Genomic DNA, 18,032 nt, shown 5'->3' with positions numbered 1-18,032 from the left:
GAATGTTTGACTGATTTAATACCCACTGGACTAAGTTTAAAGGTAATATTCATGGGGAATATAGCATTATGAGCTGAATCAGACCCAATCTGTCAATGCAGAGGACAAAAGAGAAAAATATTATTACAGCAGGTATTCAAGCATCTCCCCATTGAAAGGGACTGGGGGTAGGGGCAATGTGCTGCTAATAAGTACATATATTCCTGCAGTGCTGACGATTCTGCAATCATGCGAAGGCTGTCTGGAGGAATATCTCCCCAGCCTGAATAATGAAGAGACATGATGAATCCAGGATGAGCGTCAGGCCAATATTCAGCTGCTTCCCACTTCTCTCCAAGGAAATCAAAGGCTCGTATAGAGAAGAATTCAAAGTGCTGTAGTGATAAAAGAAGAGCTTGACGTGTCCAGTTGTGCATCTCAAAAGCATGGAAATAAGATGCACAGCTTGGGAGCAGCAACAAAAAAAGCCCTGAGTGACAAATCAAATGGTTGTTGCTGGTGAATTGAAATACACTGAATTACAAAGCCTGCCAAGCTGCCTTTTTCATCATTGTGCTGCCCTCTACGGGTCTTCTTCCTGCCTTCCTTCTCCCTGGTCCCCCCCAACCCCCCTCCCCGCCGCACCACTTCCCTCTCTCCCATCCATCCCACCTCCTCCACATTACCATACCCCCTTAAAGAGTATTGCACGCATTAAATTGCTTTTCATTTCCGCGCTGTGACAGTCCTGCGATTGGGGGATTTATGCATTTTTACGAGTTATTTGGGCCGTCATACTATGGTAATTGTTTCATAATACGTCCATCGCTGTAGGGGATGCGCTGGTTTGCACCAACCAAGATCAAGTTCCACTAGTTGAAACGTCGGTGGGAAGATACAGCCTGTGTGCATAGGATTTCTTATGAGCAATGGAAGGCTGGAAAAAGGGGGTCGGATTCTCGCATCCACGGCTGCAGGAGGAACATATCCACTGATCTGCGGTCGATTTGAACGCTGTGGCAATTGAAATAAAGAGACATTGGGCAGATCTATACATAAACTGGTACAAGCCGCACCACTGGCAGCAGACAAGGGGATTCGTGCCTCTCTCCTCCGCTTCTTCAGTGCGCATGGATGAAAGTCACAGTTAAAATGCATGCGGCAAGTCTTGTCTGATGTGGGATTACCGAGTTTTTATTCGACCCCTTTTCTTTTACATGTTCGAACTTTGGTAGTGGCTCTTTTTTCCGAGATGATACAGCTAATCTCAGTGGCTGCTGGAAGAATACAGGAGCCCGTTTCGCCGCTCGGGCTGTCACGTTATTGGCCTGAATGAGACTGTGTTCTTCGATGCCCGCTTTATGGAGCTAAACACCGAGGAGACTTGACTTTAAGTATTTTTGTTTTCAACAGCAGACGGAGGGCGGGTGGTTAAATCACTGAATTCCATGTTTTCACTGAGCTTGGAGGAAAAAAATCCGGGGCACAGACGTGATTTTCGGGATGCTTTGGCGTTTACCGGGATCAGCACGGTAAGAGGACGGAGATTTTTCTCATTCATATGCTTTACATTCTGGGGATCTGTCCGTGGTTCTGAAATCGGTTACAGTTTTATTGCTGAAGTTGATCCAGATTTAAGATGCAAGGTGTCTGCTGATGCAATTGTAATAACAAGCCTGCATTTTTATGCTCACATATATCAGTTGAATTCGTTCCAAATAACAGCCATACTGTCTCTGCATACCCGACAATACACGCTTTAGAGTTATACTATGTCCAGAGGCGATTGGCATTCCTTGACGGTATGGTAATAAAGTCAAATGTAAGAAATAATGACATATAAGTGGGTGCACTCGTGAGCTATAGCAACCATACATGTTCCTGTATGTTAAAATGCACCTATTGAGGGTGATTCGATGTGTAGGCTTTTGTGTTCTTTTTAAGGAGCGCACACAAACCAAACGAGTGTGTGTTTGTGTGTGCGTGTTTGGGTGCACGCGCACTCACGCGTCTGTGTTGGAGAGAGGGGGAGACGGAGAGAGAGCGAGAGAGGATCTATCTATCTGTAACCTTCTATATAGCAGATGCCATACAGAATACTTGATTATAGAATTATTTACCCCCCGTCAAAATGCAATTTCGATCAGAGATCCGCCATGAGATCAACGGCACTTGCTTATTTGCCTTTGATCAACTCCTCTCATTTCTTTTTTTCGCCCGTGGGCAGAAGAAAGGCTGCGACTGTCGCCTTGTAGGCTGATATTCACATTTTCTAACGCAGGCCGGATTTTAAGATGAACACTGACTGCTTCTCTGAGCCGATTGCTTTAGGAGAGCCGGTGTTTTTATGATGTCTTACCCGGGGATCGTTATAAACATAGCAAGCGAATAGATTCCTTATCCTCATGTTGTCTGCACGGAGGTGGAGAGAGGTCTCCGACAGTTTCCCCACTGTTACCAAGTCGTCGGTTATGCGGGGTGAGTGATAATCTTTCTGGCTGGGTGATAGGAGTTGGAGATTTTAATGTTAGTTTGTTTGAAAGATTACATCTGTGATTAAAACAAAATGCAACATCATCAAGACGCCATGATACATTTTGAAATCGAGCCTTTTGGTGGAAAATTCTCAAGGGATTGAATTAGTGAATGGCCAGATCCATCAGCCTGCACACGGTAGATGGCGAAGCTTTTTTTCCCCTCCCAAGATAGATTGGAATTCAGGCGAGCTATCAGAAATGCGCAGTGGCCATCCACCACGGGTACTTGTGTTATCAACTTCATTATATATTTTCGTTTAAGTGTGTTTTTATGAATTATTCATCTGGGTTGCTTGTTCTGTGACAGCCTCAAAAACAAAATGTTGCAGACATAACACATCTGCATAATGAACAAACATTAATAGGCCCACTTGTATTTGCCTTTGTTATTAATAGTTGTTGTGCTCTGTTTGGAGTCCATTGCTATATATATGCATTGTGTGTCACATATGCATTGTTATCCGTGCTATTTAAAACAGAACTCGTCCTTTTTTTTTTCTTCCTTAGATGACACCTCATACTGGTACCGAACTTGAGTGAGCTGGGGCATCCTCTCCCAGGAAAAATGCATATCTGGATCCTAAAAATAATCCTTCTGATTGCATCATCTCTGAGGCTGATCGAGATGTATGACAATTATGGGGAGATCTGTCGAAACCTGTGTACGTGCGAGGAGAAGGAAGGGATCCTGACGGTGAGCTGCGAGAACCGGGGCATCGTCAGACTGACGGAGATCAGCCCGGTCCAGTTCTCCATGTACCACCTCCTGCTCACAGGGAACCTCCTGAAGAAGCTGTCTCTCAATGATTTCATCAATTACACAGGAGTGACCATCCTGCACTTGGGGAACAATGATATCTCCGAGGTAGAGTCGGGTGCCTTTAATGGACTCCAGGGATTAAAAAGGTTGCACCTGAACAACAACAAGATTGAATCCCTGAGGGATGACACCCTTGCAGGACTTGAGAGTTTGGAATACCTTCAGATTGATTATAATTACATCACCAATATAGACACTAATGCCTTGAGCAAACTACACCAACTGACAGTGATGATATTGAACGACAACATGCTCTCCACCCTTCCCACCAATATCTTTCGGAGTGTCCCCCTCACGCACTTGGATCTAAGGGGGAACCGGTTAAAAATGTTCCCCTACATCGGCCTCTTGGAGCACATGGACAAAGTTGTGGAATTACAGCTAGAGGAGAATCCGTGGAATTGCTCCTGCGAGCTGATTGCTCTGAAGGCTTGGCTGGAGAGTATAGCCTACACGGCTCTGGTGGGGGAAGTGGTGTGCGAGACGCCATTCAGGCTCCATGGTAGGGACCTAGATGAGGTGTCCAAGCAGGAACTCTGCCCAAGAAGACCCCTAGAAGACTCTGTCAGGCCTGCACCTCCTAGCAGCACCAATGGATATTACCAGACCACAACTGCTGCCGTCACATCCTCCGCCACCTCCTCTGCTGTTTTTAGGTCCTCCTCTAGGCCTACCAAGGGCACGAGGCCATTCAACAGAACTAGGTTAAAGCCCACATCCAGAGTCCCAGGTGGTAACCCTTACAACTATGGCCCCATCATTGCTTTTCAGACCAAATCTCCTGTGCCTTTGGACTGTCCAGCTGCCTGCACATGCAACCTGCAGATATCTGAGATTGGGCTAAATGTCAACTGCCAAGAGAGAAAGATTGAAAGCATTTCTGATCTAAAACCCAAGCCATACAATCCTAAAAAAATGTATCTCACTGGAAATTACATCCCTGTGGTACGGAGATCAGATTTTGTGGATGCAGTTGGATTGGATTTGCTTCACCTGGGAAACAACAGGATAAGTCTCATCCACGACCGGGCTTTTGGGGATTTAACCAACCTACGTAGGCTGTATTTAAATGGTAATCTCATGGACAGGCTTACAGGAGAAATGTTTTTTGGTTTGCAGAACTTGCAGTTTCTTTATTTAGAGTACAACAAAATCAAGGAGGTTGACGCCGGTACTTTCCGCTACCTCCCTAATCTCCAGCTGCTTTTCCTCAACAATAACCTCCTGAAAACCTTACCTGTGGACATTTTTTCCACCCTCTCCCTGTCAAGGCTTAATCTGCGCAACAACCATTTCCAAAACCTGCCTGTGAGTGGTGTTTTAGACCAGCTGAAGCTGCTTCTTCAGATAGATTTGTTTGAAAACCCCTGGGACTGCTCTTGTGACATAGTGGGGATGAAGATATGGCTGGAGCAGCTCAGCGCAGGCACTGTGGTTAATGAGGTCGTGTGTGAAACACCGAGGCGCCACACAGGAGTGGACGTGTGCTCCATTCAATCAGAGCACCTGTGCCCAGACTACTCTGACGTGAACACCTTGCCAACACAGCCTACGGAAGAGCCCATGGACGACCGAGTGGTAACTACAGACGCCCCGCAGAAGTTCAACACCCCCAGCAGCACCGTGCCCCTCTCCGTCCTCATCCTCAGTCTCCTGCTTGTTTTCATCATGTCGGTCTTTGTGGCCGCGGGGCTGTTTGTTGTGGTCATGAAAAAGCGTAAAAAGTCGCAGAGTGACCGCACGAGCACCAACAACTCTGACGTCAGCTCTTTTAACTTGCAGTACAGCCTCTACAGCAACCGCTCCGGGCCCAAAGTAAAGGCCCCCGTGGGACACGTTTACGAGTATATCCCACACCCCATGGGACATATGTGCAAAAACCCCATTTACAGGTCGCGGGAAGGCAACACAGTGGAGGATTACCGTGACCTCCACGAGCTCAAGGTCACATACAGGAGTACCCCGGACGATGAGAGGGACAGCAGTACAATGAGGAGCCCTGCGTACAGCGTGAGCACCATCGAGCCCCGTGAAAACCCCTCCCCTGTCCCGGATGCTGACCATTTCTTCAGAGGCATCCTTGAGCATGATAAGCAGCCTCCCCCCCACCCTTCTATCCAGTCCATCCCAGCAGGTGCAAATTTAGAGTACAAGTACACAGGGCCTGTGTCGTACACGTACAACCCCAATTTTGATGTCAGACGTCAGTTTTTGCACCCGGAGAGGATAAGAGAAACAGTGCTCTACGGCACGGCACCCAGTACTGTTTATGTTGAGCCAAACAGAAATGAGTACTTGGAGCTAAAAGCGAAACTGCAGTCTGAGCCCGATTACCTCGAAGTTCTTGAGAAACAGACCACCTTTAGCCAGTTCTGAGCAACAGAATTATTAATGTAATGAAGCATTTTCTTTCTTGCCCCCTCTTGAAACAGTGGCTCAGTTTATAGGGTGCCTTGGCACAACACACACACACACAAGCAACAGCGATGGAGTTTAAAATGGGGTGTGCCGAACAATCTTATTCTTATTTCTGAAACATGACTTTACAGGAATGGATACAGCTTTCTGAAACATGGATGAACAAAATTGCTCTGCTTAACTGATGATGCAAAATCTATTTTTCTATGGTGAAGATCGAATAACACACAAAATGTAAGTGTACAGGTCAATCTTACCCAACTTCATTTTCAGGAATATAACCATACATAAGGTATATTGTGAATCAGAAAAGAAATGTTTATAAAAATCACTCCTGGACAAAAACACTGTACAGCAGATCATCAAAACTGTGTAGGACTATTTTCTGCTGTAGTCTGTAAGTAAGTATTTATTGATATAATCTGCCATGTCTTTTCAAAACTTTTGATTCTACATCAATATTACCTGTGTCATCATACTCCATGATCCTCTGGAAAGGCTTATGTTTGTAGTTTCATTTACTGTAGCTCTGCATTGTAAAAGTGGCTTTTTTTGAAAGTGGCACACCCCCAATGTTCAAAAAAGACTGCGTCATTTGAAGAAGATGAAAAAAAAAAGTGTCTTTGTATGCTTTCTGCACTTTTTGGAATTGGAAGGCTGGTTAGCCTTCAATGAGCTCTCATAAAGGAGATTATTATATTAAAAATGAATATGGGTATTCATTCTTAATATGTAGAATTGATATGTTATCAAAACGAAAAATTCATAAATGATATTTGAAGTAATAATTCTGTTGTGTAATACTGATATTTTACTCAATGTAACACCTATTTTTATACAAGCGTTCGCAGATTCTCTATTCCTTATCAACTTCATTTGTTTTGATTGCTTTGCACTTATTGCACTATATTGACCAAACTATGTTATTGTCATCAAATAAACATGATGTCAGGTTCATATAATGTGCTTATGAGGAAACTAATAAGCCTGTTTGGTCATAATATAAAACAATAATTTGGGGGAAAACACATTTTCAGATTAAGATGACATTATTAAGAAAACAGTGTGACTTGGAAATGCGTGGGCAAAAATATATTTAATTTAGAAAGCAAACGGAAATACATTGGCTGTTTAAAGTTGGCTATGTTGTGGACTCAAAGCAGATAAAGATACAGTACACTGTAAGCCTCACTCAAAGACCATCTAGGCCAAGATTAGAATCAATGGGTTTCAATCAATGAGCATTATCTGTGGCAACCCCTTTGCAATCATACCATGGCAACAGCATCCACATTGCAGCCAGGCAAGCAATAATTCGATCATTAAAGTTCACCTGATATCAAATTTATATTTAATCAATCAAAGGGTATAATCTTTGACACTCATTAAAACATACAGCTGCTGGATTAAGGGTTGGGTGTCAACCATTACTCTTTGGTTTTTAATTCGTTTTTACAAGTGAACATCTTTTAGATACATGTTGTAACTAAGGATAAGGATCTTCACAGAATGTGTGGTAAAAGCTGCGTTTTTAAAAACAATTTTCTTACTCAAAACCATCCCTCTTTCTTGTCAAAAATGTGGTTTTATTTCCAAATGTATTAATAGTTTTCATTATTTAATAGAAGATAAAAAGGTGTTTGAGGGAAATAACAGAAACCTCCTTTTCTCCCAGCTGGCTCGTGGGGCGTGTGGGTGTCTATGTTTGATTGACAGCAGTGTTGCACCTTAGAGAGCCACAGACAGAGTAACCAAAACATGCTGTTTAATGTGCTGCAGCTGATCGGTTAATGAGCTCTCTCGCCCAGTTAATGTTTGTTTGGCGGCTCATTCTACAAGCTAAGTGCAGGACTTGAGGTGTTTGGATAAGAAGGAGGATTTAGCAGGAAAAGCTAATGTGGGTTTTTTGTTGCCTGTCGCTCGTGCGTTGTGCAACCATCTGCTCTGCAGGATTTGATTGGCTGCGTCGAAATGAGGTCTTCGCAGACACACAGAAGAACAAGATTGGGTCAAAGAAAGCAAAACAAGAAGTGTCCGTCCCATTTCTTCTCTTTTCTGTAGCAAACATGATGCAATTTCATTTCAGTTGGACTTTAAGTTGACCCACTTAAATTCAATATGCAAATAAGGTCTATAAAAACACAAAGGGTGCACTGTGCCACCATTTAGGTATTGCATTTGTGTATGTTCCCTTAAAGAGACAGGCATCCCAGTGTTAATTAATATATCCCCTTTTCCTCATTCAGAACAGATGATTGTGAATTTACGATCAGATGTGCAAAAATAAGTGTATTAATTTCACTTAATAGCATCTAGGTGCCAGCTGCCTTTCTTTTTTGCTATTACAAAAAAAGCAACAACAGAAAATGAAACCGAGCCGTTCAGGGTCCTTCTTTTGTTGGATCTTTTCACAGAAGCCCAGAATGAGAACAGAAGGCGCCATTTGGGAGATGAGGAGTCCTGGAACCGAGTGTAACTGTGGATGTGTCATACATGTAGCAAGGGATGTGAATCATAGCCAAGTGTGCAGTCGCCCAGTATCGGTGGCCTATTGGATGGCGCAGTGTTGACGGTTTTCTGACACATATTTGTGTTGTTTTGAGGGGAAGCAAAACCCAATAATTAATTACTGAGGTGCAACAAAGAATGGATGCTTAAAAAACCTGATCTGTGGAAGGAAAAAGTAAATCAGTAATCTATTCTTTTCACATTTTAAAGGAGGATTTGGCTGAGAATGAGTACAATTACATAATCACTGAGTCATGCATTCCAAATGGGCTTGTGTTACTGTATCTGTGTACGTACTTTCTTCCCACCCAAATGTGGCAGTGTGGAAGTGTATCAGTGTTCTTAGCCAGCACACTGTCCCCGAGTAATGGCTGCATGAAGCAATCCACTGCAATAGTGTGTGTGTGTGCCAGTTGAAATAATGCTTTTAATCAGCCAATGGGCTCTTTAGGTCTTAGCACAAATGGAAGCATCAAGGAAGGGCAAAGAGTTTATGATGCTTCTCTGGATTCTTTAATGTACAGCCTTTCATGGGATTTGTGTGCCTGTGCAACTCTCACTCTCGCTTCCTGGAAAAAGAGTGCTCCAGATCTGTATTCGAAAAAAAAAAGAAAAGAAGTTATAGGAGGAAATATCTCTGCATGTGTTGCCTCATGCTTCACAAAAAGCCCCCCTGATTTATGGCTAAAGCTATTGTGTGGAATCTGATGAGGGGCTGACGCAAGGCGAGGCGTGATGGAGGTGCAGATCACCGCTCGATGCGAGGAAAGTTGAGAAAAGTTACTTCTTGGCTCGGAGCTCAGAAAAGCGCAACACATTTTCATATTTCTTTCATATGAAGCGCTGGGAGGGGACAGCGATGGGCAGCGTGTGCTCCAGTGTTCTCCTACACTCTCTGCTTTCGCACCATTTGAGACTTAATCAATGGGGAATTGTACAACGCGTGAAATCTGTCCAACTGCACCAATTGTTGGCTCCTCACTCGGCTATTTTCACTGCACTGATTTAAACTGGGTGGCAACCATTTTCTGTGCTGAAAATACCAGGCAAATTAAAAATTTAGCTAGATTTGGATTTGGCTGTTATTTGCTCAAAATCGTATTGTATCTCTCATGAGTTGGTTCTGGCAGAAGATTTTGTTTATGGTAAATAAAAACAGCTTGAGGCTGAATGCGCACAGGGCTGGATTACGCTGCTGAGATTTGGTATTGTGTATGCACCATGTCATACAAACTGAAATATTAAAAGGCATTTCATTAGATTTTACAGCCCATGGATAAGACTAGGCCTCAAGATTGGGGTGGTGCAACCGTAAGGCAATTTCTCCTTTGGTTATGTTGTGATTCGTTGGTGCACAATTCCAAACAAATTTGCAATTCATAAAATGACCACCAAGTTATTGCAGAACAGTCCGCCTAAGAGTCTGGATCTCTGCAGTTTATAATCCAGCTTTGCAAGGTTTGAAAAGATATGGCCTTTTATGTAAAATAGCAAGAAATAAGCAAGGGTCTGGCATGCATAATCTACCAAAAAAGACTGTATTATTTATTCGTTATTTTATTTTTATGGGTATGTTTGATTTGTTGATCAAGAAAATGGGCAGTACAGATAAAGGACTGATTTAACATTACAGTACAGTGTGTCGAAAGAGCCAAAACCATATGTTTCTCCTTTTGATTGGTCGAAAATCAATTATCATCTGTTTTTAAGAATGAATTTAAGGGTGTTTTTCAAGCAAACATGTCAAGCTTTTGAAATGTGAGGATTTGCTGCTTCTACTTCTTCTAATATGATGATAGTACGTTTTAAGACAAGACTAAAATAAATAGAAATCTGCATATTAATAAAATAAGTTAGAGTTTCTAGATGTTTACACTGAGTGACCAGATACTGAAGCAACCTGAATTTTTCTTTTCAACCTCTCCACAAATTTGGGCTGCACCCACTGACACAGCAACAATAAATGATAATTAAGGCTAATATGCGGCCGCCCTCTGTGTACTGAGACGGATAGAGGGGGTGGACATGTTCCATATGCTCGAGCCTCGCATCACCTCCCCCCCCACGGCGACCTGCTTCCTNCCCCGCTGGAGATCCTTCGTCCTCAGCGCAGCCTCTTCGCTTGCCTGCCACCCAGCCTCATGATGATGTGAGCAATTGAGTTCAAGGAGATCTGGGTAATTGAGAGGGCAGGGATGGCATCTGACAGGCACCGATGGCTCCAATGATTACTTTAATCAGAGTGGTTAATGGAACTCCTTCAGGCATGTAGAAATGCTCAAATGTTCATCAGCACTCAACCAATTTTTACCCCCACAACCTCCTCCTCTCTTACCCCATGTCGCTATAATTACCCATCTTCTATATTCATGCTTCCAGTTTGTGCATTACACTCTGCAGCAGGTAATATGTCAGGTCCTGTAGTCTTGTGTAAATCCAATTCTGGTGCGAGGACATCGCATTGTTTTATGGTCAAGATGCATTATGTATGAAGTGTTGTTAGCATGAAATGTCATGGCAAACCTGTTAACATTTAAAGGGACAGTCAAGGACTCACTTATTGTAAAATCCGTATAAAATCAAGCACATAAATACAGAAAGCACTCAAGGTTTATGAATAATGAAGGGGTTTCGAATCAGGGCGAAGAAAAGGCTGAGCTTTTTATTTGTCCGGGATAAAACACATTATCATCTAGCTTCTGCAGTAATATCTAATCCGCTATTAGATACCAACCCTTCCTTGTTAACATTGTGGTGCAATCAGCCTCTCAGTTAACACTCCCACTGTCCAGCCTGTGCTGAATAAACTTTAAGGTGTAATCCATCGCATTTAAAAGTGCAGTCTGGATCCAGACTTTAATGCCATCTGCCGAATAAACATGCCCACTGTGGCTGGCTGGCTTTTATTCTATTAATTTAACTGGTGTGAGAACATAATACCCTCTTGTGATGCACATGCTAACACAATGTAGCAACAACATTTGATTTTAGATAGTTTTTTTTTTCAAAATGAGTATATGTTTGGGTATGTTGTGGTAAATCTGAATGTTTTATATTGATACGTATTGATCCTGTAAATCAATTTTCTACTCGTTTTTATGAATTGTATGCATTTCTTTCTTGAGATAAATCATGATAACAACTACATTATCAGAACAGCACTTGATGTGTACTTTGATCTTCGAGCATTTGATCCAAAACCAGCACTACAGAAATGTTCTGCTTGCATTTAAATATGCTATTATGTACACCAACATTAACATTAACATGTAATTATGTGAGAGAAAGAGTGAAAGTAGCTGATTTCCTCCCTCAGATGGAAATAATGGGAATTTCAAGAAACTGTTATCCTGCAGTTAGCATTTGCTTTCTCCCGGTCCAATCTGAATTGTAGATAATGAAGTTGCGATGGAGATGGAAATCCTGAATACGAGATGATTACCATCAGAGAGCTATAGATGTCATGTGTACAATACTCTATTTATAGTGCTGTTTCCACCTTCCAAGAGAAAAAAATCAAAGGATAAGCTGAGTCGTGCACGTGGTTGGATACTCAGCAGCACATGTGTGTGATCAAAGCGTTCAGAGAGGTATCTTAATGTCAGTGCCTCTGTGGGTGGAAGGAGATAGGGAGACGCTACAGTGCGTTCTGTCATGCTTTATTTTTTTTGCTATGGTTTTGCTTTCTGTCTATTTGCCTCCCCCCCCTTACTCCTGTTCCCACCGGGCAGCCTGGTTGTATTCATCAGGCTTCCTGTTTTGTTTGTTTGTTTATGGCTGCTGCACCCGTTGATCCGGAGCCGCAGTAACCCTGTCGTTTGATAAATGGCAACCATAGCATTACTGACTCCCCGGCCGAGCCTGGCGACGCCCGGCCAAAAAAAAAAAAACAACAGGTTGATGTACGGCTTCCTTCAGAGTGTCAAGTCATTTAACTAAAGCCCGTGCTGGCAGCTCCTGTCTATGTCTGCTTTGGAATCCTGCCATGTCCCACCCCGCCTCATGTGCGTCATCATATCACATGCAGAGCGAGACAAAATAGGGTCGATAATGCATGAAAAAAAAGCATGGTTCGGAGGTTATTGTCGGGAAATGATGATGTGCGGAACAAGGACGAGTCGGGGAGCGTCACTGTCAGGATTAAGGACGAACAGGAGTGGAAGAAGTTTGGAGGTCGTTAGAACTATCATGAGACAGATTTAAAGACAAATACAGTTCCTGGTTTGCTCTAAAAAGACTCACTTCAACACTTACATTATGCATTTGAAGGATTAGATAGTGCCTCCATGTGTTTAAAACGCAATGCCCTTGACCCTAAATGCAGGTAGTCGAGGGTTAGGGCCAGTAGTGTGTGTATTTATATTAATCAATTCTCAATGTGTGATAGAAACAGACATATCTTTATATATGACTCATTTTTTGTAATTTCAAAATGCACGTCCTCCTTCTGTGTGACGTTGTTACCACAGGCTTTTTAAATGACTTGTCCAACACCATTTAAAACACTGTCTGGTATATTGTTTTCCTTACAGGTCCACTCGATTTCTCTTTTAAAAGAAAATGTGTTTACATAGTGTGAGTTTGGCTCGCAATTAGACACCCTATTGTTATTGGTGAAATTGTTTTCTCTCAAAGTGTGTGTGTGCGTTTCTAAGACTGATGGTTTGAAAGAGCCAGATAAAGCGTGTGTGTGGGTGGCTTGTGCACGTCTTTGTGGGTCCGTGCGCGCACGTTAACAGGTTTCTGATTTACTGTAAAATTCCACTCGTTAGCTCTCTTTCTTCCTTCTCTATCTCTCCTGCTCCCTTTCTCTCCTGTCCCCATTTTGTTTCTATCGCAGCGGCTTTGGCGAGGAGTCTGCACAGAAAGCGGTCCTTGCTAAAGGAATTAGACTGCGTGCTGGGAGATCGCTCCGATAATGAAATGGTGGGAGGTAGAAAAACTCATTTTCTCCCTTGTTAGAGGGAGAAATACTAATGTGGCTATTGGAAGTACAGCTGAATAGTACTGTCAGGGGGAAAAAGACATTCCAACAATTATTCTAGCTCGAGAAATATAGACTTGGTTTAAGGATGACATTTGGGCTTGGTTTAACTATTTAAAATGGACTTGCCATGATGGGAAAACTGTTGTTTTGCATCTGTCCTCCCCGCAGAGTACACTGAGCGACAGTTTGCTTGTGTACGGACAATAGCAAGGCTGAAGTTGTCAGTGTGGGTGTGCTTGTTAAAAAAAAGGCTCCCGTGGAGGGGCTCTCAGCAGAGTTGACGTCAGCTACTTGTGATGTTCTCTGCACTGTACCCATGAGTGTGTGTGTGTGTGTGTGTGTGTGTGTGTGTGTGTGTGTGTGTGTGTGTGTGTGTGTGTGTGTGTGTGTGTGTGTGTGTGTGTGTGTGTGTGTGCGCGCAGCCTACACTTACAGTGTAGTGTAATGAAGTTCACGAGGGTGGAATGGCGAGATTCAAAACAAACAGACATGATTCATTTAATCAGGATGTGCAGGAAATATTGTACATTTCACACTCTAAATCTTTATATCTGCAGACGCCTTCTTGTGTCTCACGTAACATCTGTGCACAGTGTATCAATACTGGCATCGAGCCACACACTCTAAGCGATGAAAAGATGGACCATTATGAAGGCTTTTTGTTCTGCTTCCTTTACTGACATTCACCAAATCATGTACCTCGAAATTATAGCTTTTCATACTATAATGTTATTTTCTGCAACATTTAAAATACGCTGACACGTTGCTTTGACCTCTTCCTATTTTCAATACAGAAAAAAAATCATTGTTTCAAAAGCCTTGCAGCTTTATTTACTCTCATAAACAATCGTATTTAATTCACAGCCTCAGTATTTCTGGCCCTGCTTCCTTTTCACACTCTTACACCAACCTGGTTTGATGAATTCTCAACCGCTCTTCACAAATCATAGCACTTAACCTCCAGTTTTACCCAACAAATCCACAGATGTACATTAACCTTGCCTTTTCGACACCCTGAAATCCCCAAGCAGCCGCTCTCTTTACACACCTGGTGCAAACAGTAGGAACACCGTGTATCTCATTTGCCACATTAAAATGTGTTAACAGGAGGAATTAGCACTAAATTAAACCACCAGAGATTCCCAACTCATCTAACTGCCAAGACGTTATTATATACTCCATATAAATGTGTAAGGTATCATGGGAGAATGTGGTTATTGAATTATGCCAAAATTAAACCATTAGCAGTGAGGAATCAATCTAACCAACTGGAAACGGCAATGAAACTCCGCTCTGTGAGAAAGTACATTTTCATTTTGTGAGAGACGTTTTGAAGGGCACTGTAAAGCGGTTTTCTTTTGGGCTCGGCACTTTGCAGCTGACTTATATGGAAAATGTCCTGAATGGCATTGTCATTCGGTTTACACAGTGACCTGTGATAAAAATGCATTCCACGGGTGCAAACAATTTCCCCTTCTGTAGATATAACCTTAGAAGGGACTTTTTCCACATAAAAAAAAAAATCCTCTGCAGAAAATAAAGAGGGATTTAATTGGCCCGCAGTAAAAGCTCGGTCCATTTTTGCTCTTGAGGCTGACATTCTCATTTTTATACTGCCTCTGATGCTCGCAAATGTTAAAGAGCTGGAATCTCACTCCGTCAGCACAAGGAGCAACATGCTAGTCCCAGAGAGAGAAGGGCTTCAGATGATGTGGCAATATCCACAGGTTATCATACTGCTTTAGCGAGAATATGCATTTAAACTTTAACAAATGAAGTGCCAAACTAAAGTACTCTTCCTCTTTCTGCCGACTGAATGTTCGCCACTAACGGTGCCACCATCGTCCGGTTTACAGATGGCCAGTTTCTAATGTGATGATTACAGCTCACGACATTTGAGCTCTGAAAGGTATCCAATTTAAAATGGAGCGGGAGCAATATTTCAGTCAAAGTTAGCAAATGAAAAAAAAACGGGACAACAGGGAAATTAAAAGCAGTGACAAACACCCAAAGGTAAGAAGGAAGCACGCACACCAACAGAAGACAAAGTAGACTCATTTCAATCTCAACATTTCATTTTGGCCAACAAATATTTGGCTTATTAAATGCAACTAAACGCCTGTATGTTTGGTAAACAGTTATGTACATTTGTCTGGTAAATGGTACACACAACTGTTAATAATATATTTTAAAACATCGTTAATCATAGATATCTTTTAATTAAATGTGAACAGCACCACTATGTGAAAATAACCCCTGTTGCTATACCAAAGTGCTTAGCTGAGTAACTTACATGTATCCAGTCACTGTGTGATTAAATTAATCATTCATGGTAAGGTAATTACATACTTGTGTGCTTTAAACATCCATTTGTGTGTTTCGAAAACCTGTTAATAGCTTTTAAAATGAAAAAAACTTGATGTGAAAAGATGATCTTATTCAAATGCTGAAATGGTGTCCCTGAAGGTTCCAACTTAATGTGAAAACTCAAATAATCAATTTGGGCCTCTGAGATTTACTTGTGTGTTAATAATTAAAGTCAGAGAGGCTATTATGAACAGAGCAGCCATGATAGCTGGAGAGTTATCGCGCAGACTTTGGATTCCAGGTCCACTTTAATGAAAAATAATAATAAGAGAAGCATTTTGAAACTCATCAAAGGAACTCATCACCCCGTACCTCAGGAGAAAAGGCTGTTGATGGAAAAGCCTTTTAGGATAACAAACGGTAAATGTTGGCTGCTGAGATTCACCGGGAATAACTGAAGGGCGACCGCGGCTGAAAATATTTATTTCGATTCTTTGTTGGGGATCAACCGTTTAACCTTTATTCCACATATTTATTTTTTAAAGATGTCTCTGATTTCCCAACAAAAAACGATCCTTTTGCAATTCTAGTTTCCCAGTGCAACCACACGGGCAGTGCTGGGAACTCTTTGCTCAAGGGCACAGCAGTTGTTGTTCGCATCCACTGCCAAGAGTTGTCATGCCAACACCGACACATCTAGTACTGCCTCCTGATCTGCAGCCTGTTCTCAATACCTTTGCCCTTGTTGTTCATGCCCAGAATGCTATTGAAGAGAAGTTACTCAAGTGGCGTTATATAATATCAACAAGACAATTAGAAAACAAAAGAGTATAGGGGAATAAATAACCAGATTTTTGTTTTTTAATTGCTATAGTCTCTTAACTAGTAAGATACCAATCTACATGGAATCGTGTCACTTAGCTCTAATGAACCTTTGTGAAGCTAAGTGGTTTTGACAGCTACAGTTTATAAATAATAATGTATATACCCAACAGAAATAACTGATAAAAAGGTTCCTGTGAAAATCCATACGTGTCATTTACAGCCCACTAATTGAAAGTGAGGTAATGATAGAAAAACAATCAGCAAGATCCCAATTTTAAATCCTTGACTATAAATACAAATGCTTTACTCTCTTATAATTCGTCTGTTCCAGGTATCATAACAGCCTTTGTATTTTATTTTTATTCTGAAGACTGTAAGATAGTCAGACCTGGGTGACAGGCTGTGTCTAAACCAGTCATGGCATTTGTTTTAACCTGCCTCCAGGAGCAGATGGTCAGGATTTACCTTGTCAGGACAGTTTATATCATGTCAGGTATGATGTGGATCACATACAAAAACTCTGCCGAATGCTTTCCAAAGATATCCAACATAATCCAAAAGCTTTAGAAGTCGATTGCCTTCATGTACTATAGGGGGGAAAAGTTACAAATAGGGACTTTAGAGTGCTTTAACCACCACTATCCTTCATTTGTGCTACATAACTCTTCTAACTTTTCTTAGGGATGGAGGGACACTGCATCAGCAGGGCAGCCTAGACTGAAAGAAAAAAGCCCTAAACTTCCATTACAGTATATCCATTCTCTCAGCCTGTGAGTCCGGCTGATAGATGACTCCCTGCTGTCCTCATGTCACCCGAACAAGCTGACGGTCCTGCACTGGAGCCTTGAACCTGTTTTCCCCATGAACAAACTCTTGGCAAACGGATGTTATTGATCCTTTGTTCCCTTTTAAGGCTAATTATCCACTCCACCGCCAGTTCCTGTTATTGATGTCCTGCTCTTCATCCCTGCTCATCACACTGAAGGCTGACTCCTAAAAAAAACACTTCTGATGGTCATCTGCCTGCAGGGTAAAAGGAAACACTTTGACCATTTCTGCTACTACTTATCTTCTGTAACGTACTCTAATAAAATGGTGGGACAGTGAAAATACAATCTGGTGACTAATGAGCAGCTAGTCCCGCAGTTATCAAGTCTCTGCCTCAAAATGGGGGTTCTGACCTGCAATTAATAGAAAGAGAGCCTGTGGCTGTCACATCCATCATGACGTGAGCGCCCACATAATCCTTAAATATATTTATATCACGCTCGTGCTAAAAATAAAAAATAGCCGTACAGGCAAGACAAAGACATGATTGATACGAGACGTCTAATAAGCTCGTAACTATGAAGCCCCATATGGTGGAAATGTCCTTCACACAACCTTTTGAGCAATAAATTGGCATAACAAACAGCTGCATTATTCGCAGGAAAGGTGTGCAGTGAATTCCAACCTAACGCTGGCGTGAGAAAGACCCTGCCGGGATAATGAAAGAGCATTAATCTATTCCAATGGTTCGATAAAGCATTGCCAGAGCCCGGCAGCCACGCTAATGGATTAGAGTTTTTATTAAAACAAGTGTCCCTTTAGGAGAACCCTAGACAACGCGCTGTGGACCAATGAGCTTCCCCTCGTGTCACATCCGTACTCT

The 18,032-nt window shown here is 42.1% G+C and overlaps 1 protein-coding gene across 2 annotated transcripts; it reads left to right on the top strand.

Moving 5' to 3' along the window:
• The first annotated feature begins 717 nt into the window (after positions 1-717).
• On the top strand, positions 718-6,720 carry slitrk5 (SLIT and NTRK like family member 5). 2 transcript variants are annotated; one of them, XM_010770911.1, is made up of 2 exons: positions 718-1,511; positions 3,024-6,720. In XM_010770911.1, exon 2 carries the CDS (start codon positions 3,082-3,084, stop codon positions 5,710-5,712), a length of 2,631 nt encoding a protein of 876 aa, XP_010769213.1. In that variant the 5' UTR covers positions 718-1,511; positions 3,024-3,081; the 3' UTR covers positions 5,713-6,720. The 2 variants fall into 2 exon arrangements, with proteins under 2 accessions (XP_010769213.1, XP_010769214.1); XM_010770912.1 differs by lacking the exon at positions 718-1,511 and adding an exon at positions 2,313-2,457.
• The last annotated feature ends 11,312 nt before the right edge of the window (positions 6,721-18,032 follow it).

Source organism: Notothenia coriiceps, unplaced genomic scaffold (genome assembly GCF_000735185.1).
Source record: "Notothenia coriiceps isolate Sejong01 unplaced genomic scaffold, NC01 NC01_scaffold00009343, whole genome shotgun sequence".
NCBI classification, from domain to species: domain Eukaryota; kingdom Metazoa; phylum Chordata; class Actinopteri; order Perciformes; family Nototheniidae; genus Notothenia; species Notothenia coriiceps.
The sequence above is the reverse complement of the archived record's forward strand: the minus strand, read 5'-3'. Positions and strand labels throughout refer to the sequence as shown.